We start from the raw sequence: 23565 nt of genomic DNA, 5'->3' as shown, positions 1-23565 counted from the left end.
GCGAGGGGAGGGCAGAGAGAGACACAGAGAGAGAGAGACTGTTTACTTGAAACAGAAGAAAGTTACAGAGCCAGATTCTTATTAACACAGCCACCCCCCTCCCCACCAGCCTTTTCCAAGCATTTTGCACAGTCGTGCAAAAAAACAAAAAACCCACAACAACCCTCCAATTATAACAGATGCAGAACTCCACATACTGCCTTGTACGAGATGAACAGCGGAAATCTTTACACAGTCCGATTCTCTCTCCTTTCCAATGTTTGTTTATTTTTTAAAGAAGTTTGCAAGCTAGCATGAAATGCTTTAAATTATTTCATCTTCTCCATGCTGGACTTTTCAACCATCAGGAGATATTGCTTCCCTATTCCTGCACATTCCCTCCCTCTCTGCCCCCCACCCCCAAACACACCAGCATCCCTCTGATTGGTTTCTTTTGGTTTTCCGAATAATGCAAATCATATGTTTTCAAGCCAAGCTACAAGACAGGAGAGTTCCACCGCCAGGGATGGAGGGAGAGCTCTCTGCCATGTAGCGAGCTGCAGGAGACGCAAGAATCTCCTTAATACTTCACTCAACTGCAACATCGACAAAGCACACAGGGCCACGCCACCGCCAAACAGACAGACACAGAAAGGCTCTGTGCGCGCGCACACACACACACACCACTGCAGAGAGAAAGGCTATGAAGGCATTTTTTAAGCCAACAGTTCCCGTTTTAGTTTAAAAAACGGGAGAGAAGGATACTATCCTTTTGATGTAGATCTCCTTCTAAACAAAGCATCAAGGATCACCTTGTTTAGAGACACTAGACCAGGGATTCTCAAACTTCATTGCACCATGACCCCCTTCTGACAACAAAAATTACTACATGACCCAGGGGGTCAGGGCGGAAAAGAGGACAAAGCCAAAGGGCTTCAGCCACAGGTTGGGGGCCTGTAACCTGAGCTCCAGTACCCAGGGCGGAAGCCCTCTGTCTTCGGCTTCAGCCCTGGGCAGTGGGGCTCTGGCTTCCGCTTTGTTCCCAGCAAGTCTAATGCCAGCCCTGGAGACGCCTTAAAATGGGGTCGCGACCCACTTTGGGGTCTTGCCCCACAGTTTGAGAACTGCTGCACTAGCCATATGAAACATTTGACAAAGCTGCAATAGATTGGAGTCCTAATGGGTTAAGCACTATGTAGCGGAGATTCCTGGTGTAAACTAAAGAAACAAGACAGGCAAAAGGTGAGGTGGGAAAGTGAGGCAAAAGAACTCTCCCAAGGTCATACAATGGGTCAGTGGCAGGATCGAGATAGAATCCGGGACCTCAAGTCCCAGTTCAATGCCCTATCCACCAAACCAGGTAATCAATGGAATATTTAAATTATTTAAATCATTACAACCAGGAGGATCACGATCAGCATGGTTCTTACAGTGCCTGCACATCCATCTTTGTTTAGTATGTAAATTGATTTTACAGACAAAGTTAGGCTTAAAAATTTCCCTTTCCTTTCTTCTGGCAGGTACCTAGTGCCTCATTCAAATGCCATTAGTCCAGGGTTTTCCTGAAACAATACTGATTGCGTCTCTTTGGCCCAGGTTTAAGAGGTTCAGAATAAAATTCCTTAAGTGTGTCCAGCTAAACTACTCAGAGTACACACACACACACACACACACACAGAGCTTTTTGGGAATTATTTAACACTTTACTAGATGCTCAGACAACTACAATCCCACACTTGAGGAAGACAGTGACCCTACTGGTTAAAAAAAAAACAAAAAAACAAAAAAAAACACACCCACCACACACACCAACCTGGTTTAGAGGGGAAGTAAAGGCAGCTATAAAAATATATATAACTAATGGGGGGGGGTTTGATGTAGTTGTACCATATGATGACACTCCTTCCATTCCATTAGTATCTTGGGGGTGGGGGGAAGGAGGGTTAAAACAGCAGCAGTTGAAGTTACGCTGATTTTAAATAATGTCTAAGAGTTTTAAAAGGATGAAGAGCTCACTGGACCATTAATCTTAATTTTCAATAAGTCCTGGAACAGTGGAGATGTTCCAGAAGACTGGAAGAAAGCTAATATTGTGCCAATTTTTAAAAAAGGAGTAAATAGGATGACCTGAATATAGGCCTGTCAGTCTGACACTGGTCCCAGGCAAGATAACGGAGTGACTGATGTGGGACTCTATTAATAAAGAATTAAAGGAGCATAATATAAATTAGTGAGAATCAACATGGGTTTATGGAAAATAGCTTCTGTTAAACTAAAACTAACTTGATATTTTTTGATGAATTTACAAGTTTGGTTGATAACACTGAAGCTAGACATATTCAGACTGGAAATAAAAAGGTGTAAACTTTTAAATGGTGAGAGTAATTAATCATTGGAACTGCTTACCAAGAATCAGAGTCGATTCTCCATCACTGACCACTTTAAAATCAAGATAGTTTTCTAAAAGATCTGTTCTAGGCATTATTTTGGGGAAGTTCTATGGCCTCTGTTATACAGGAGGTTAGATTAGATTATTACAGGGGTCCCTTCTGGCCTTGGAATCTATGAAGTCCAGTGCAGGTAAGTGCTATGCAAAATTTAATGCCACGTACCTCAGACCAGATTTGGAACACTGCCTGCTATTCTAATCCTAGGCCCACACACAGTGTGCCAACTCTATCCTGACTGAAAGTAACCTCCACTAACCCAGCTCAATGCTCTCCTGGAAGAGTGTCCATCAACTGTGTGGACATGTGCCTAATTTCATGGTAGTTTTCTAACATGAAGCAATATCCACAGGGGACTAGGATGAGATCACAAAACAAACACACACAAACACTTACAATTAGGGTGACCAGACAGCAAGTGTGAAAAATCAGGATGGGGTGGGGGTAATTGGCACCTTTATCAGAAAGGCCCAAAAATCAGGACTGTCCCTAGAAAAATCGGGACATCTGGTCACCCTACTTACAATCTAGTCAATATCAGAAACTTGGTAGCCTCTAATATCTGAGAGGCTACTGCAGGACTGTGCTTTGGTAGGAAAGTTACAAGAATAGTAGAAAAAAAAAAAAGTACAATATTTACTCAAGCTACACCATATTTACTTCAAGACAAGTAGTTCTTGTTAAGCAAGTTTAGTGCAGATAAAAGCCTGGGGCACAGAAGTAATCAAACTTACAGATCACAGAGCATCAATACAGGCTTCCCCACACCATGACTCCCTAAAAGGCCTATATACAATCAGGGCGGGACTGATTTTGCCATCAGTCAGGCTACCTCACATGAGTAAAAGCCATCAGATCACAAGGCACAACTGTTAACTGAGAAAATATGGGTTCTCTAACCAGAATCGCAAGTCACCACTGACGCAACATTTATACATGCACCTACATGTGCAAATTATGAGTAATTTTGAGGGCGCAATCTGCAAGGGAAAGTAGTGATTTGATCAGACAGGGGTAGTATTTTTACAGTTCTTGGTGTCAGCCATAGGACGACAATAGTGGATTTTTCCGGACAGTGACTTCCTTTAGATCATGGACAGCACAGCTCTGTACAGGAGCAACTTTTCTTTCTTAAAGTATTTTGGCAAATTTAACAAACAAACAAACAAACAATAGAAATTACCAGTTCTGGGGGAGGTAGGGATGGACAGGGAGTCAGATAAAGCAGAGACCCACGTCCACTTGGTATTTCTCCAGAACGGAAATTTTTAGTTAAAAAACAAAAGTCCAACACAATCTTGGGTCCAGTGGCAGGAATGGTAACCATTATGACAACCATCCCTGCTGGATACAAACACAACAGGGCTGCTCCAGGTTACGATGTACATTGGCAAACACCCACATATTATTCACTGACATTTTAGCCAGAAGACAGATGCCAGAGGAGGCGCTTTGCCAACTGAATTGAAAGAAGTGTCACTTCATGAAGCAGCACTTAGAGGCCTCTTCCTTAACTCCAGATACAACAGTCAGATCTGGCTACAACAGTTAAGCCTTGGATATGCAACACCTGGACTTCTTCCAGTCACAGGTTTGAAACCTGGTAGTTCATCCTTCTAAGGTAGATACCGTAAGCCAAGCCCTAAGTAGTTGTTTTCATGTGGCTCCATCTTGGGGCTTGTGCACACAGTCCTGGCACAGAGTGCTAGTGGGGTACGATTTGTAAAGAATTCTAACATGTGGTGCCCTAACTCGCCTGCTAAAAAGATACGAAATTCACAATGCTTTACAAATCACACCCTCTGGTGCACTTTGCTGCACTGTGCAGACAAGCCCTTAGTTAATACAGCGATTGATGCAATACAAGAAGTTGATAAAAAGAAGAGACTTAAAACAGGCCTGTTTAAAAAAAAAAAAAAAAAAAGTGCTATGGGACCTCTAACGAGGGTGATGGATCCCACATCTCTATGTCCTTGGACAAAAGTTTCCTCCTCCCTCTACTGTTGTGTAGAGAATCAGCTGCTGCCCTCCAACCCAGAAGTGGATGCATTTCAAGACATGTTTCATTTACATCCAGCCTGCAGAGGGCCAAGGGGGTTCAACTTTTTGGCTTCAACGGGAGAGGGGGGGAAAAAAAAAAAAAAAAAAAAAAAAGTACTCCGCACCTTGCAGGCCTGGGCCCATTGGTTGTACTCTGGGACTCCTCCACAAGAGGCTAAGAAATATTTCCCTCAGTAACAGTTACAAGGGGGAGCTAAAGAGGCGAGGCAGCCCGTTCCCAGAACCAGAGCCGGAGATGCTTTCTCGGTAGTAAAAGCCACAGCCAGCTTACATGCCTTCTTCCTGGATGTCAAAAGACCCAATGGTTCCCTCCCCAGATGCCAAAGCCCCGGATACTCCCCACCCCATAACAGCTTCTACCGAGCAGTTGTGTATAGTCTGTGCAAAAAACTGTGGCACGCTGAAAATTTAAGGTCTGAGGGAGTGTAAAATGATTTGAAACCAACAGCAAGATAAGTAACTTTGCACAGAGAATGCACTATTTATTAGACTGGACCAGCAATGGTGTATAATTCCAGCGTCCCTGTGCACAGGTTTAGATCTAGACTTGCCACACAGGCCCTAGCGCCTCATATGAGAATTACAGGTTGACTGTCCAACCATTCAGTTTAAATTCTTCACCTCTGTAGCCTCAGTTAATCTAGTTTGTCAAATGCAGAACACCACTGCTAAAATCACTAACAACTGGCAAGCAGGGGGAAAGAAACTCAATCTGCTTGATGAACCAAGACATTGTTTCCACCTTCACAAACCCCTTTGATCCCAGCCTGCAGGGCCCCCCATAGCAGGATGCATTTTTCAGAACAGCAGTGCGGAGTTTGCTTGCCTGTGAGGTTATTTTCATCTGGTGTCTGTTCCTGGTTAAAGTCCCGAGGATGCCTGTTCTCTCCATAGGGCTCAGCTTTACAATCCATCCTGGGATACTGAGGTGAGGGTCGGGTGAAGTCACCCTCCAGGGACTGGGTAATCGTCTCAGAGTGTGTCTGTACCACTCTTTCAAACAGATGGCTGGCTGCTAAACGACATACCCCCAATCTGTCCCCCAGCCCAAGCAGGAGAGCATAGTTACCTCTGCAGCTCTCAGCGACAGAGAGGCCTACTACTGACCTCAAGTCTCCTAGAGAACAATGCAGGCCAGTAGTACCAAGCCAGTTCTTCCTCTGCTGTGGTGCAATAGCCAACATACTATGGTCTGCAATGGACAATCATTTAAGCCATCAACAGGACACAAGTTGTCTGGATATGGAAATGTGAGAACCCTGATCTTTGCCAAAAGTATTCTGCTATCGGGCCTATAAAATGTGTCAGCTCTTTTAATCCATACCACGCATGGTTTTCATAATGCCCTTTTATGATCATCACGTACCCAGTGTTTACAGATTCCAACTATAAGAATTAATATAAAACTGAGCAGTAAAATCTTTCAAGAGAAGCCAAACAGAAATTGTCAGTGAGCACTCTCTAAACAGGATTTTTAGTGGAAGTAGCTGGTAGTGTTGCTATTTTAGGGGGTCTCTCTGGCCCTACTGGATACAACTGTCATTTAATCCAGGTGTTCTCAACCTTTTCCCTTTTCTGAGGCCTCCCCTAACATGCTATAAAAACTCCACAGCCCACCTGTCACAACTGTTTTTCTGCATATAAAAGCCAGGGCCGGCGTTAGGGGGTAGTAAGCAGGACAATTGCCTGGGCCCCCACACCACAGGAGCCCCCACGAAACTACATTGCTCCGGCTTTGGTTTCAGCCCCAGGTGGGGGTGCTCAGGGCCCCAGGCTTCAGCCCTATGCAGTGGGGATTCTGCTTTCTGCCTTAGTCCCCAGCGAATCCAACACTGGCCCTGCTTGGCAGACCCCCTGAAACCTGCTTGTGGACCACTGATTTACCTTGCAGAAAATGTGCGTTGGGTATCTGGCAGTATATACAATGGGTGCCATTAAAATGTCACTAGTTTCCAAAAGAAGAGTTGGATCTTGGTGCTTACCCATACTGAGCAAGCAGTAACTTTGGTGTCTCATATCCAGCATCGTGGCGACTTAATAAACTTGGAACTTTTTTTTTTTTTTTTTTAAAAGGTAACCCCTTCAGCATCTTTGGAAACAGTTGCAGGAGGAGTCTCTCTCTCTCTCTCACACACACACTAGAGAAACAGGAACTGGGTTGTCATAGGGGTTTCTGTAACTATTCCTCAGAGTGTGTATGTATATATTATATTATATATGGGGGGGGGGGGGAGGGGGTTCAGACATACATTCTGCCAGCTATTTTGAAATAAATTACCAAATAATTGAAACTGGTATGATTATGTAGTGTTACTTTGGCAAATTTTATTTGCCCGGTTTTAAAAATTCTGCACACAATATTTTAATTTTTTGGTGCAGAATGCCCTCGGGAGTCATTCGCATGTCAGGATTACCACCAAGCCATCGTTAGAAATTGTACACCCCCCATCACAGAAGGGGCACTGTCTAGAAAGACAACTGAGTAGATAACAAGTTTGATGTTGGGTTTTTTCTTCCTGGTATAGTTATATGGGCCACACAAAACGTTCATTTCTTTCACAGGTGTTCTCCTAGAAGGCCCCACCATGTACACTGCCCCCATCAGAATATAGGGCTTGTTTACCCAGGCAATGGTATAACGGAATAATTATTCCACTACAGTTATGGCAGTCAATTTTCCCAAGTAGACAAGCTCTCTAGGTTTTTATACCCAATAGGAGATAAGTGATGAAAATGGAAAAAGCATCTAACCAAAGCCAGGGAAGGAGACATTTAAAAGAAAGCATAACACTTTACAGCGGTTGGAACTAAGTAAGACAGGACAGACCATCTCCAGCAATAAAAACTAACAGTACCTTCATCTCACAGCTTTGGAGTCTGGGACCCAAGCTATGGCAGCAATATTTTGATCAGCAAAGCCAGATAATGGTATTAGTGATTCTATACCGAACAGAGCCATTTGCTGTGATGTTCTGGTAGGAGACTGGAAGTTGTCTGGTACGGGCATGTGGAGAGAGGGGAGGAGAGGTAAAAGTTTAGGATACCGCACACTGCGGCGCAGTGTGGAAAGAGCTCTGTAAATACAGGGAGTATTAAACACTTTTCCTAATTTTAGATTTTAATAAAAAAGTTACCCAATATTAAAAACAAATTCTTAGTAAAATGGGTCCTGAGCCATAAAGTTTAGGGCCAGATCAACAGTTCAGGATCCTTATTAGAGAGAGTGTTTTGGATTTGGGCCTGGGCCCCTTTTCAATTGTTTAGTAACAAAACAACAACCTTCTCCAATTGTTTAATTGGTTCCATCTATCAAGCAAATTATTTATAGAACATTATTTCTGGGGCATCTTTTGTGATCTCAGCCAAACAAATGAATATAGACAGATATTTTTGATTCCTAGAAGACCGATTCAGAATACAGGTGACTTTACCCCACCACTGCAATATACGAATGGCAGAGACACCGGAAGCGAAAGCGTTCCACATAAGCACAGGGTTTGGACTCATCTGTTCGTGTCTAACTCTTAAAAAAGAGAGAGATACAGCCAGCGCAACTTGAACGGAAAACCTGATGGATTCGACTAATGAATGTAGAACATACAGGCTCAACGTAAAGCTTCCAACATGACTTCCTGAATCGTTTTAACTGCCAGTCTCCCCGTGATAAATAAGCCATCTCACACACGCACACACTCCCTTGCCCCAATCAAAAAGCACGACAGTGTGCACACAGGGGGCTGCATAGTGAAGTTTAGAACAAAGAGACTATAGCCACAGACGGCAGTGCCACCTCACCCTCCTCTCCCATATCTAACACCTCGCCTAGGAACAGTGTCCACTCTGGATACTGATGCAGCAATCTGGTAGAGTTACTACAGCCCGGAGCTGTGTCCTCTCCCACTGTGGAGCAGCTGCAGGGATACCAAGCCAAATGCTGCATGTGCCGCTGGGGAGAAGGGCCAGCCTGGAGTCTCCTCTAACCTGTTCTTGAGGGCTATACCTAGCCCCCAGCATATGGGACGTGCAGAACGGATATCTGGTCATTTTTAGAAGTTCTGCAAAAGTGACAAATCAGGATATTTCTTCAAAAATTTAGGACAGGCAGCCCTAAGGCAGGTGGTGAGAAGAACAGTGCACGGAGGCGAAGGAAAGAGCATATGGTGTAGCTATGCAGAGCTAGCCAGATTCAACCCTGGGGTAGCTTCATTAAAGTCAGTGAAGTTACACAAGGATTGAACTTGGCCTCGTTGCCATCTGCACCGATTTCTTCCTCAAACAAACACTCAGTTTCTTTCCTTTCCTCCTTTATGCTTTTTGCAGCATTTTCCAATAAAGTCTTTACAGGAATGAAAAAAAAGTTAAATATTGCCCTTTGCCAAGATTAGCTTGTTAGTTTTGGGACTTTATTTTTATCTGCTGGTTTCTAAGACAGAGCCAAGAAAAATTAGAGGCGGGGGTGGGGGGTGAAGGGGAAAAAGGGCTAGATTTGCCTTCCCCCCACCCGTTCTTGGAAAGTTGGCTCACACTTTATGGAGTCCAAATGACTAGGTTACAGGTAGAAAAAGTTAAGAAAACTTTCCTTAAGTATTTTGCACACAGATGTGCTAAACCACTTGGACGTCATTCAAGCAGCTGCCAGACAGGGTCTCCCACCAGTTTAAAATCACCTAAGTACTTTGGCATTTGCCCTAATTCTGCTTGCTGCAGCAATGTGTTCATATTGGATTCCTTAGAGCAGTGTTTTCTGAAGTGGGGGAAAATGGAAGACCTATAGTTAAAAGCCATCTTAGAAAAGCAGCTGGCGGGGTATAAGGGAAGGAAGGGTTACAATTAGTTTCTTGCTCCTGAATGGAGGCTTATCTTTCAAAGGTGGGAAATGTTGCTTTCAAGTACAAGGTCTGATTGGGGGTAGGTGGGCTGGTGTCAGACACACACAACTCCCAGTGACTCCACAGGAGCAAAGAGTGCTCAGCACCTCTCAGGATGGGTCTCATAGTCGGCATCCAACTGAAAAGAAATGCTTTGTTTCCAGAGTTCAATCTGGATCCGGTGTCCCAAAAGGAATGGAATACATTTCATGGTGGAGAGTGCTCTAGCATTTCAATGCAAGGGTCTTGACTACAAAGAGCAGAGGGTTAGAAAGAATCAGGGATATAAGAGATACATGGTGCATGGGCAGAGGAAGCACAATGCAATGTATTGCAGAGTGAGCTGCCGTACCAGGCAATGCAGTGAATCACTCACATCTGCTCCCTAGTAGGCCCAAGTTCATAAAACCACACCCACCTCCTTCCCTTTTCGGTCAGCCCAGAAGACCTGGCATCTAGTTTACTGCTTTGAAGGTAGCTACATAGAATGTTCAGTAGGGTTTTATCCAGTCTAGCTTTAAACTATACCAACCTAAGGGGTTTCCACCACCTCTTTCATCTCATTCTCACTGGGTACACCTACATGGAGAGACGACTGCCGCAGCTGGCCTGGGTCAGCTGACTCAGGCTTGTGGTGCTAAAACTTGCTGTCTAGACGGTAGAGGCGTGGGTTGGAGCCTGAGCTCTGGGACCCTCTACAAGCTCAAGCCAGCTGACCCAGGCCAACCACAGGTTTATTTCTGGGTAGACATGTCCGTGGAGTCTTGTTTTCTCACTCCCATTTTCCCCATGTAGCTCTTCTAAAAGTTTACTCTTAATTTCATTCTGTTGTTCCTAGTTAGACACCTTCCATCTGCATACATGTATTAGGGGCAGGGGTGCAAGGTGGTGGGTACAAGTGGCTACATGTAACTTACCCAGATTAGTCAATCCCTGGGTGAGCATAGGAGTTAATTTGCCTCAATTTGGGATTCTATGGGGGCCAAAAGCAAGTGCAGTCCACATTGAAGTCAGTGGCAGCTTATCTGAAAGTGAATTTGGCTCTAGGAGCAATGGCAAAAATCCCAACAGATACAGCAGGGCCTTCTAATCCATTAATTGCGTTTCCCGTAACAGCCTCCTCCCCTCTCCACCCCAGTTACGCTGCATTTGTTTCCCCACACACTGAATGCAAGTGATACTACTTTGTCACTTGCACCCAACATGCACATCGCACCATTGTTTATACCAGTGCTGAATCTGGCCTGGAGACCTGCAGGATCTAGACTGGTTTTTAGACTGTACTTAACCAAAGGTTGTCTTTTCTTTTGGCACAGTCAGATGCTGAGATGGATACCTTATTTTGTGTGCACATATCAACAAGGGAGATATTGGGGAGGGAGGGGGGAGAGAAGAGGTTGCAATGACTGGGTTTGTTTTCTATTAAGTGCTGACAAAGAAATTGGTCTCAAGAATCCCATTTTTTCTCCCCCCTGGTAAAGACCCCTGCCTTCGGATATGCACGTGGCTTTCAACACAAGCCATGTGAGAGCATCTGTGGGTAGAATTTGGCCTCTACTAGTTTGCAGATTTTCATCTCTCTAGAAAACCCACCTCAGTTGGCCTGGTACCTGCAGACAGACCAATACACAAAAAAAGTCTTCCTGCTCAGTGAGATAAGTAAAGGAGATGCTTTCATTTTTAGGCCACCACATTATCTTCCTTCAAGCCCCTCCTTGAAGTCTAGCTAGGCTGTGATGCCTCCAGAAGACTGCCATGTGATCATGGCTAGACAGGGGGTGAGCAGCAACTCCAACTACAGATTGTAGCTAGATGAAGCTAAACTACGCACAGAATTAGTCCATAGGACCAAATCCTATTACTATTAATTCACTCCCCCCTCCCCATTTGCCTTGTGCACCTGTTCTCTCTGGTCTTTGAGAATGTAGGCTGTTTGAGATAGGAATGGTATTTACTATGTGTGTAAAGTAAATAGCACAGTGAATGCATTACTTGGTTGAGACCTCCAGGTACTACCTAGAACATGAATAGATTAGTCTATAGTAGCAAAGGAAAGAATATTAAAATGGGTTAGTGTCCAATGCTTGGCTAAAAGCTGAGTACTCCTGGAGGATGGCAGAGTGAAGAGATGCACATGACCAGGACAGGAAGTATGGCAGGGATGCAACAATCTGACCAAATACCACTTAGGTTGCCTAAGTCCAACTTGCATGAAGTGGAGCCGTTATCAAGACTCTGCATTGACCAGGATGGGGCTTGCATCTGAGCAAGATGGAGTGCCATGATAGACTGGGACCTACGGTCTTTGTGCACTACAATGCCATGGGCTCAGGTGGGCCATACCTGTCATGCTCTACAAACTTGTAGCGCTCCCCAAATAGCCACCTTGTTCAGAAGACACTCAGGATAGTGAGAGAGAGAGAGAGAGAGAGAGAGAGAGAGAAAGGGGGTTTAAAATTCAGAGGAGAAGCACAGAAATACTGATATCCTGAACAGATCTGTACCACAGGTGGTTCTGCACAGTTGCCCCTTTAAGGCCATTTGCCAAGTTCATCTGTTTTTTGTTTGTGGTTTTGTTTCTTTTTGGGGGGGGGGGGGAGGGCGGGAGGGGAAGAATACTTTAGTGTTCTTAGTGAGGGGATAAAATGCAATGCCAACTGCTTAACCCTTGTGAGCAACTCTAGAAGAAACAGGTTAGTAAATAGATTTTGGTTTCAAGCTTCCAAGAGGCTTCTATTAAGGAATGTTTGAATGACTGGATATGAGGGAAATCCTTAATCCAGTTCACGAGCCAAAATGTTTCTCTTTTCCCTGCAGTGAAGTGCCATCTCCAGGACTATGTACCAATCTCCAGTAATGCACATATTTCACAGTTTCCATCCTCAGTCGTTACTTTGGAGGCCACCTGTTTGTTATCCAACAGACCATGCACACAGAGCCCACTGTCATAGCATCCAGTTGGCTACCAGTCAGAGGGGCTTCGAAGTGTAAGTTTCCCTTTCAACTAAGTTTGTTAAATCAAGTAGGTCAACCTCAACGGGCGGGGTGGGGGTGGGGGGGTGGAGGGGAGAGGAGACAACTCCACTCCTGCAATAACTCCCCCAGGTCTTAAGTGGGGGGGGGGGGGAAGAAAGAGTCCTTTCTGAGCATGGCTGGGGCAAACACCAAACAATTAAGCTTTTATACAGAGTAAGTGGCAAAGTCCCTAACATAATTTTGCCAGATTAGAAGGGGGGGGGGGGGGGGGGAAGAGAAGAGTGTGAGTGTGAGTGTGCAAACTAGATCACTGAATGCAAGATCTACATGAGAAGTGCTGCAGAGAACCTCTCCAGGAAAAAGTTCTCATCTGTGGAATAAAGCCTCTTATAAAAATTACTTTTACTGACCTCAGTGAGACAAACTTCTAGCCTCTCCACAGACACATGGTATGAAACCCTAGGTTGGAGGAATAAAAATGTATTGTTTTTGGCCAAGGCTTGGAGTTTTTTGAAAAAGTTGATGGAAGACGACCAACCATTTTGTGAAGAATTATTTAATTCATTATAAATATTAAAGGAGCAGAGGTTTTTTGAGGAGAGAATTCATATTTAAGAACGTAAAACATTCTAATGCAAGGACCAGTTATGAACAATGAAAACCATCAGTGTTAGCATTATTTTAATAGAGTCATACCCATTGTGCTGAAGTCCATCCATGCAGGGTTGAGACCTGCTCCATTTGCCCCTTAAGATAATACATGCTAGAATGAATCAGTCTTTGCTGTGTCTTCTCTAGTATTCCCCTGTGATTCTTGCCCTTTTCCTTTTGTTTGTGGAGGCAAAAGAGCATTGCTTCTGGGAATCTACACCAATGCAAGCATTTGCCTGGTCTATGGAAACTAACGACTGGTAGAGGATTGCATTAGATGCTTAGACCTTCTCTCACTAATGAGAAACTCTGCTTTTCATTTTAAACACATAAGGCACTTCCTCCCAGCCTTTGACCTTATGAGAAAGTGCAAAGTGTCCTCCTCACTTGAGAATTATACAGCAAAGGAGTTTGAGAGATGCCATATTCTTCTGTATTAGAAAATACCTACATTAAACACATCTTTCACTTGCTGCAGAGGAGTAGGAGAGCATTTCCATATAGAACACACTTCACAATCGAAGGCGGCCTGCTTTGAGCTCCATCCACCTGTACTGTCCCTTTCTCCTGAACATCTGTCTGTCTAACCACATTCCCAGTTATAGCTTCTAACTCTGCTTCTGCAAGCCCATTCCCCATATTAGTTATCTGCTACATGAAGACATTTCTCATGAACTCCGTTACAGTGTGGTCTAGCTGTTTGACTAGGGGAGCGAGTAACAGTTAACCCCCACAAAATTCCCAAGCCAAGACGAACAGGCACTTTGTGGGGTTTTTCCATCCATTTGCACAGCGGTCTCCCATGAACATTATGGTTTCAAAGTGATATGCCACCCAACCACCCAGTGGACTTCCCCCAGAGTTAGGGACATTGGATTCAGATATAAACATTCCCAGAGTTGAGATTCAGGTCTAGTACAGTTTCACAGGGTATTCCTGCGAAGTCTACTGTGCTCTTGGTCTTGCAGCGTGTAGTGCACAATAGCCATTTCACAGCACCAATACAATTGGAATGGTGCAGCTTAAAAGGAGGGTGGGGGAAAGAAGGGGAAGAGAATTTCTGAGTGCACCCAACCCCCAATGCACTTTGTTGACTTCACCTCTTCCTTCCCCAGTGCTAGTCACATGAGTGCACTAGAGTCAGACTCCCATCCCGTGGCAGTGACAATATCACCTTTAAGGGTTAGAGCGCATAATGAGCCACCTTTTCTTTTTATGACTATTCTTTTTGAGGTCTATATATTTGAGAAGTTGATATACAGGTAGGTTGTAAAGCCTAGGAACTTAGAAGGTTAGACCATAGTAAGATGGCCTCCCTCCACTTCACACACAAAAAGCCCGAAATTACATGGTCTGAACTAAGCACCGATTTTAAAATGGTATTTTCTTGCAGTGGCATGCTGAATGCTAACAAAGAGTTAACCAAAAATACACCCCCCGCCCCACACACACACACACACACACACAAAATGTAGTACCTTTAACATCCTTCCTTGGAGTCTCAGAGAAACTGGACATCCAAACTTCAAAGTCCAAGAAGAGGGCAGCAGTAAAATAAAAAGAGTAATTAGAAAAACAAGCAAGCAGTTTCATAGCTCTGAAGAAGAAGAGTTAAAATAGCTTTGAAAAAGAAAGGTTAAAAACAGTCTGAGAAGAGAAGCTGATGGTGATTAAGCGATTATCAGAGTCACAGCAATTCATAGGTTTAGGCGAATTACTGAAATTTAGAAAGTTTCACATCTGACCAGTATGAACACATGACTAGATCCACACAAGTCAAAAAAAGGATTCACATGCAAACTTTCCCGTTCATTCCAAATATTGAGATCCAGGCATAATGACTCTGTGGGAAACCCCAGTTGAGTTACATGGAGTGTAAGTCAGGGAACGTCTTGACCCATTAGGTCTCAGTCCTCCTGCAAAGAAAGGTAACTCATGGTCCATGGAAAGAGTTTAAACAGCCTAAAGAAAGATGCATTTCAAGCAGGCATTGAACAAACGCATCAAGCATTAGTGAGTGAATGGACAGTAAAAGCTCAGTAAATAGGCAAAAAGATTGTCTGGCAACAAGGTCAGATTTATGCCCTATTCAGAGGGAAGAAATATTGGGTTTTAGGATGCTGGAAGCAGTCACTCTTTTTCAAATATGCTTTTTTGGGTTGAGGACATTGGAAGTTTATTTTTAAAATCAGCAGATCTACTCCTTGACCAGACATTTGTTTAAGCCAGTTTGAGTCTAGACACTGACAGCCAGAACTAGCATCTCAGACAGAAACACTGCCCCCATTGGAGGTAGGCAGGAAGAGCAGATAGCTTTGAGAAAAATTTCTTGATATAATGAACCAAATTCATACATGATTTCTTAAAATAAGATCTTGCAAGCGACTTAACATGACTTATAATAGTTCCAGAATGCCACACACCAAAGTAATGTGGAATTCCTTGTGTTATATTCTGGCACACGATGTAATGCTAAGAACTGTTTTGCTGCTATGAGACTGATGGAGCCAAGACACCACTTGAAGGAGACAAAAGCCAATACACATTAGGGGATTTATTTGTGACTGGTTGTTATTTGGAGTCACAGGATAATAATGTTCTTTGAACAGGCCTTTGGTCCCTAGTCTGTGCTGGCAATTCACCAGTTACACAATGCAAAGTGGAAGAAGTCCCTTTCAGTGGGTTCTCCAACTGAAAATATAAAGTCAAAAACATTGCCTAATTAATACATTGCTTTTCCATAGCACTAAGGAGCTCTAAAGTTCAGAATGCCCACTGAGGTAGGTAGATTAGCCTCACGGTGTGGAGAAAGACACTAGAGCATAGAGCGGTTTATGGAAATTGCTAGGATCAACAGGTTTTCAGCAGAGGCCCATTGACTCTGGAACTCACTTTCCCATTTGACCCAACAGAACAAGAGTCTACCCTTCACAGCAGCTTGTGATGCCTTTAGAGACCATAAGACTCCATAGCTGGGGCACTGGAGGGAGATTCTGGATTTACCATGGATTCTTTGAGTGGCTGTGGACAAGCCATGTTGCTGCTCAGTGCCTCAGTTCCCCCCCCCCCCCATTTATAAAATGGAAGTAACAATACTTCCCAACTCAAAGTGCTTTAAGATCGACAAATGAGAGGTGCTATTGAGTAACAACTAAATACCAGCAGCATATTCAAGCTTTTGCCTGTGGATGGTGATATGTGGGTGAGAGAGAAAGATGGAGAGTCTTAATTACTAGTTTGTACATATACATCCAGTGACGTTAAGATGCCTAGATACATAATAACTTATTACCATATGCAGATTACTCTGGATAGACAGACAGAGGTGACAGAATTCTAAGTAAAGCAACAAAATTATTTTATCCAAAGAGAGGCAGGGGAGGGCAGAAGAGAAGGGGAATTTCAAACAAAGTTTGCACTGAGCCAAGCTGACACTGGAAACTAAAACAGCTGAAGATGAAAAATATTTGGAATACGGAAACGTCGATCATGGTCTTGCAGTTATAATGGAGCTACGTGCTCCAGCAGATGAACTTAATGGAAGCCACTTGGTGGCTCTGATACATGAGCACCACCAGTTCAGAAGTAACTGTTGGTACTTAACCCAGCTTTTCATGCAGTTGGGTAGCACCTTGTGCTTATTTGATGTAGTCTCTTTTTAGACTAAAGCAACTTCTCTCTTGGCTCCAGCAGCTGATCCAAGACTGAAGACAAGAGAGAATTTAAGGAGTAGTTGGATTTCTTGGATTCCCACGCGTAAAAAAGTTTAAAAAAAAAGGATGAGCTCTGTCATGCAAGAGAAGCGCTGGATAGCAGTTAGAAATAAATGAGAGCGCTGCTGAAGAAGACAACTAGCATATTTCAGCTGCTCCGGCACAACACATCTGCTTAACATTAAACTGCCTTCTTGGGGATTTTTTTTTTTTTTTTTAATTCCAAGACGCTGAAGGCTCTAATTGCTCCCAGCTTCTAAACCTCCCCCAACAAATAACAAAAATACCCAAGACCGCAGTGATGCATGCAGCCTCACAAGGAGAGTGTTTGGGGGGAGGAGGGCAGAGGCTGGAAAGTTCTGCAACTGTGCCAGCAAAACAAAAGCCATAACAAACAGCCCAGGGTTTCCCTTTAGGGCAGAGTTTTACTGGAATTCTGCACCGGGCTTGGTGTCAATTTCAAATGAGACTGGTAATGGTAAATGAACAACCCCCTAACTTCCTTCCCTCTGCTTCCCCTCCATTACGTTGCTGAAAGGCCAGTTAGGCACCAATGACTTCGAGAACCATCATTTGGAAGCGAAGTTAAAGTTGCCTACTAATGCAAGCCACTCCTAATATATTTGGGGCCTGATCCTGTTCTCATCCAGTTCCTTGGGATTTTTACTGCAATTTCAAATGGGGTCAGGCCTTTAAAAAAATAATGGAGATGGTTTCCTTAAGAACAAAGCAATGGAGCAGAGTGGCTTGTGAGTAGCATTAGGAAAGGCTCCCCTTCAGTTCAGGGATGAATTTCAGAGAACCAGCAGTGAAACAGGAGAGGCACGTCTCTGCTGGAAACAGCTGCTGACCCCCAGTCCGATTCAAATTGCTGCCTTGGTCTACAGACAGGTCAGCTCTGCCTTCTCAGGTGGAGACTGTAAAAGGAGTGGGGGGAGGAGAGAGAAGATACTTTATAAGATTTAATTAAACTAGTTGCCATGGCAGATTGAAAGACAGAAGCAGATTTTATTGCGAGTTCACCAAGAAGCCTTCTCGATGCCTTTAAGACAGGCTTTTCTGGTGTTCCTCCGACTGGTGGTGGTGATGGAGAAGTGGGCTGTGACTCTTGGGTTGTGACACCAAGCTTACAATACACCTCTACCTTGATAGAACGCTGTCCTCGGGAGCCAAAAAAAAAACCTCTTACCGCGTTATAGGTGAAACCGCGTTATATCGAACTTGCTTTGATCTGCCAGAGCAAGCAGCCCTGCCCCCCTAGAGCGCTGCTTTACCGCGTTCTCTCCAAATGTGTGTTATGTCGGGTGGGGTTATATCGAGGTAGAGGTGTATACAGCCCCACCTTTCTCATTTCAATAGAGCTAGTCTGTTAGCTCGGTCTTGCCAGGTGTAGTCAAAGAAATGAATGCTACATTCACATGGCTTTTTGCAAAAGCCAGAGAATATCTGAAGCATTAGAGAGGGGCCTAATTGCAGGGCTTAGAGACAGACCTGATCGTTCCCATCATTGCTTGTTCCTGTTTGTATTGCAGTAGCATCTAGGAGCCCTAGTTGTGGACCAGGGACATGTTGCACTAGCAACTAGGCGCTGTCCAGATAGATTTAAAAAGAGAGACAAGCCATCCCCCAAAGACCTTACAACCTAATCTGGAGACTTCTCCCTTGTTTGGCACACAGTGGAAGGCAAAGGATTTTGCTTGCTCTGGAGGAAACATAAGGCCACCATTAGACGACCCAGAGCTCCTGGAGGGAGTCTCCCATCTCATGCATGATCTTTCAGCTGAACTACAAAGAATGCCAATTCGAAGGAAGATGGTGCAACATCTGGTCTCCCTTTCTCAGACCAAAGCGGAGGTTGAGAGCATCTCACCCAGCAAGGTCTCTTTGAAGCAGCACCTAAAATCTCCAAAGAGGAGCCCCAACCAATCATCTGTTGCTGGATGGATAGCAGCCATGTCAGACAACCATCGGCAGGGATAAAAGATGAGGAAGACAGGAGTAATCTCAGGGTGCATTTTGAGAGTCAATCCACTGAAGTACTACACAGAAAGCAACAGGTGGAATAAGGAAACTCATCTGCACTCCTTTTCCTGCTCATCATTAGCTGTTCCAGGGTTTCTTTGTTGTTGCGGCTGCTGCCAGCACAAACAGCAGTTCTCAATGTGCAGCATACCATCACTATAATTTTCCTGTACTGCATTTCAACACGAGTCCGATTGCCAGAGATCTTCACATTAAAGGGGCTATTGTCCTTTTGACACGGGAGCCGAAAAGGTAAATCCCCTACATGTCACTGGAGGTTAAAGACCTCTGCACATGCAAAATTAATAGACTAGAAGTGCCCATCATGAAGCCCTGCCCCCCAAAAACACCAGCAGGGAATATTAGGGGCAACTTGCCATTGGCAAGTTGCACACCCAAAGCCAGGCAGGGGAAGAATGAACATGCGTATCCCCCGTTGAGTAAGTACGTACAAGCACACTTAAGGGCAAGTGCTGGCATTTGAAAATGGAGAGGGGCCAAGCTCTCCACCAGTTCCTAGCAAATGGTGTGTTCTAAGGGGGCCTACACCTGCTCCCCATTGAAATCAGGGATGAGAAATTACTGGACTTCAGATCAATAATAGATGATCAGACCATGGGGCAACAACATCCCAGCTGCAAGTACATCCATTCATTCCAATACCACGTACATTCCCAGCATCCCTCCTACACACACCCCCATCATTGTTAGTTTGTGGAAATATGTTGATAAGCCAAAAAATGACTCAAAAACCACCCTGCAGAATAAGGTTGTACACAGGCCATTAATGTTATGCACCACTTGAGCCAGGGAAGCTTCACTGGTGGTCTAGCAGCTGGCAAGGATCCTTAATAGGCCTGCAACTGATCCAGACCTGGCCACTCCTTCAACTTGGTCACCTCTTTTTACAATAGAGACGTGTGTTATCAGATACCACTAGAGGAACAAAAGAAGTCAGCAAGAACTGACCAAAGCTTTTAAGATGGACTAAATTTTCAGGTTTCAGAGTAGCAGCCGTGTTAGTCTGTATCCGCAAAAAGAAGATCAGGAGTACTTGTGGCACCTTAGAGACTAACAAATTTATTAGAGCATAAGCTTTCGTGGACTACAGCCCACTTCTTCGGATGCAACTATTACATTAGCCACTCACAGCAGGGAGAAGAGAAAAATCAAGGTCAGGAGAGAACTGTTAAAAATCTGAACTTCGTAGCTCAGGCCCGTTTCTACTCAGGTTGGACTTGGTATACCCACTTTCAGTTATAAAGTCTAACCTCAAGGCCAGCTTCACCCTGGTGTCCATATTTTCAGCAATTGTTTGTCTCAAAGCTGATCGTGAAGTGTTATAGAAGCCCTGTTACATGGGCACTAAGGCGAACTCTCTTGCAGGGACAGAAACCCAGGTCTATATAATGTCAAGACAGGGGGACTAAGGACAAGCAACAACAACAAAAGATTTAATCTGATTTTGAATCTACTTGAACACTATGGGTTTGGGAGTTTTACTAGGGTTACCATTCGTCCGGATTCCCCCGGACATGTCCGGCTTTTTGAGCTAAAAATAGCGTCCGGGGGGAATTTGTAAGTGTCCGGACTCCCCCCCTCTCCCCCCCCCGCGCCCATGCAGAGCGCGCGCGGCTAACAGGGCAGCCGGCTGGATGGTGTCACTTACATGGGGCTCCGACAGCCAGAGAGAGCACGTCCTCCACTTCCCCTGCAGCAGAGCTCACTCCCTCCCTCCCTCCATTCGCAGATCGCCTCCGGCGGTTCGCACCGACAGTCTGGTGCTCCTCCCCTGCTCCTCCTCCCCTGCCAGACAGCCTGCCGGGACCAACGGCTCACAGAGACATTAGGCGAAGGCCAACAACAAGGGGGCCAGGGGGTCGGAGAAGGGGCAGGGAGGTTTTGGAGGGGGCAGTCAAGAGACGGGGGGGGTCCGGGAGTTCAGGGGGGCTTTCTGGGGGGGTGTGGATAAGGTTTTGGGCAGTCAGGAGCAGAGGTCCCAGGAGGGGGTAGTCAGGGGACAAGGAACGGGGGGGGGCGGAAAGTGGGAGGGGCAGGGGCGGGGCTAGGGCAGGACGGGGGCGGGGCTCCTCCCATCCTCTTTTTTGCTTGCTGAAATATGGTAACCCTAGTTTTACTCTTAGTCAAGTGTCATTAGGGTTGTACTCTACTTGAGAGATGGGGGGGAAGGCAGGAGAAAAGCTAGGAATGTAGGGGTTTAAAACCAAAAAACACACCATGTTGACCAAATTAATTACACCATTTATATCACATTAACCAATGAGATCTCATTTTTTTGAGCAGAGATCTACACCAGACAAGTTTTCTACCATCTTTGTTCAGTGTTTGCAGTGTCCTGGTCCCCAGCTGGAGCTCCTGCTACTACAGCACAAATAAATGTGTCTTTTCTTTTTTAAATACACCATCTTCCATTAGGGTGACAAATGAATTTTCCGTGCCATGTGGTAGAGCCAATGCATTGCATTTAGTCGCTTCTGCTGCACATAGAATGGCAATGCAAGTGTTTAAAAGCCATCCTTAGTGGATGTTTTTAGAGAGCTTCTTTAAAATGGGGCATTCAACTTCCAGCAGGTGTGAGAGACGAAAGGCAGATCTACACAGCACACGCAAACTCCGCCAGAGCCAATACCTAAAAAAGCGGCATGGCCAGGCTGCTGCCCCCGCTACTACCCCCAAGCTGCTATTTTTAGGTTCCAGCTTGAATGGGCTGGTGCACGTGCGTCTACCCAAGCTGGAATGACACTTCCCAGCTGCTGTGTAGACATAGCCATATGCTTTTGTTTTGTAGGGTTTCAGAATTCTCTTGCGTCCTATTTTAATGAAAAGAGTCTAGTATCCCAGTATAAATAAATAAAATTTAAAAAAGGGAGGTGGGGGGGGGAAAATACAGTGGTTTAAAGCACATATGCCCCTCCCCAAACAAAAAAAAGGGACAGGATCCAACACCCCCCTCCCCCCCCCTAAAAAACCCAACCACATTTAAATAAAGGAAAGGCCTACTGATGGCTATTCTAGCCTTCCAGCTGTAATCTACTGAAGAACAGAACCCCGTAGTCCTATGCCAATACTCAGACGCTGAACATTAACTGACACGCCATATCACTAATCAATTACTCACATTTTGAATTGAGACAATCTTGCTGATGTTTCAGCAGGCAAACCTTGGTCAAAGGAGTATTTTACATTACTCATTACAGGATGCTTCATTTTGATCTTATTTACTGAGTTTAGCCTTGTCTCAAATAGCCTGTGCTGGGATCGTTTGTTACTCTGGTCTGCGACTGTCTTTTGTTCTTAAAATACAATATAGATTTTGTTGCAAGAAGCGAGACCAGATCTCCCAACAAATAGGATTATTTGTATTGTCCAGCCAAGAGCGCATCTGTCCTCCTCAAACAGTAGCCTGTTATTCTGTAAAACACTGGTTCAACCCCACCCCCACATCGGATTGCAGACCAGTTTCAAATAACTTCCACTTGCCACGTAAACTGAACTGCCTCGCGTACATTAGACCCACACACAAACCACTTGGAAAATATTCACATCTGGCTTTCACATGACCAAAGCGTGCCTCGGAAATTCATCTGTGTAGCAAACGCTTACAAGGGAGAAACCCGCAACCAAAAAAAAAAAAAAAATCCCTACCAGAGAGTCTAAACGAAGACAGAGCAAGAGCAGATCATGTGCTCTACATACGGTAGAAAAGGAAGCACCGCCCTAGTTTAACAGCTGTATTTTAGTGACCATGTTCAGTTACTGTCTTTACTGAGAAACCAAGCTGCACACTAAAGGAAATTAAGACCTAAACATTTGCTTTTACGCTTGATTTGCATTATGCACTGTGTGTGTAATCCTAACAAGAGCATCCTAATCCAATTTGAGAAAATGGAAAAATCGGCAGGATTATTTTGTTTTTGTCTGAGCACCTTAAATCACAAGTAGCTGTCTGACAACAGTGAGTGTGGGGGCTCCACTTGCCATATGGTTGACGTATTATGCTAGTGGGGGTTCATATTCAAGGGCATTGATAATGTTGCCATTTTAGGGTCCAAGTGGTGACACCGATTTTTAAAAAGAGAGAATCTGGATAACTTTATGGCCATCAGTGACATTTACAGCTATACAAGCTAAGAGGAAATATTAATCTGGGCAAATGCCTATTACTTGCCATGGATGAGAAGGCAACACCAGCTCTCCAGCTTTGCACAACAGAGCAGGTGTATTTGGAGAGGTTTTTAGGTCTCCCTCTGGAGAGCTAGATATTGAAAACTGCAGAAAGATGGCGTACAAGGGCCAGTGTTCCGATTGGGGGCAGTAATCCTTGCATTATGAAAAGGTGCAAACACTAAGGGGGTCTACACTGCAAAGACAGTGACCCATGGAAGGGAGTCTCAGAACCCAGTTCAACTGACTTGGGCTCCTGCTACAGGGCTAAAAATAGCAGCATAGATGTTTGGGCCTGAGCTTTGGCTCTGTAACCCAGTGTGGGAGGAGGTGGGTCTCAGAGCCCAGGCTCCAGGCTAAGCCCAAACATCTACCCGGCTACTTTGAGCCTCATAGCGCAAGCCTGTGTCAGTCGACCTGGACGCTCACTGGAGCGGGCTTTTTTGGTAGTGTCGACATATCCATAGACAGACAAGCCAACCTTATTTTCCACTGCCCCTAGAACGAACAGCCACACTTTACACTCTCCCAGCTCAGACCCAGCACAGTCTGGATTCAGGCTAGGTCATGGGGTAAGAACAGCTTTAGGGCCACTGATAGGAGAGCTCTTGTTGTCAGTGGATAGAGGACAGTCATCCATGCTCCTCCTGCAGCATTTGAGAT

General features: G+C 44.7%; 1 protein-coding gene across 5 annotated transcripts in view; it reads right to left on the bottom strand.

Annotated features, from left to right (window-relative positions):
* Positions 1–23565, bottom strand: part of SH3PXD2A (SH3 and PX domains 2A) — a 394601-nt gene that overhangs the window by 101651 nt on the left and 269385 nt on the right. For 2 of the 5 annotated variants that reach the window (XM_054036174.1, XM_054036176.1), the window contains exon 7: positions 14461–14505. The exons of 2 other annotated variants lie outside the window; for them this stretch is intronic. In XM_054036174.1, the coding sequence (XP_053892149.1) occupies positions 14461–14505 (45 nt within the window). Of the gene's footprint in view, positions 1–197; positions 281–14460; positions 14506–23565 lie in introns of those variants that run through there. One more of the 5 variants, XM_054036178.1, reaches the window with a different exon arrangement.

The sequence above is a fragment of the Malaclemys terrapin genome, chromosome 7 (genome assembly GCF_027887155.1).
Source record: "Malaclemys terrapin pileata isolate rMalTer1 chromosome 7, rMalTer1.hap1, whole genome shotgun sequence".
Lineage (NCBI taxonomy): Eukaryota > Metazoa > Chordata > Testudines > Emydidae > Malaclemys > Malaclemys terrapin.
The sequence above is the reverse complement of the archived record's forward strand: the minus strand, read 5'-3'. Positions and strand labels throughout refer to the sequence as shown.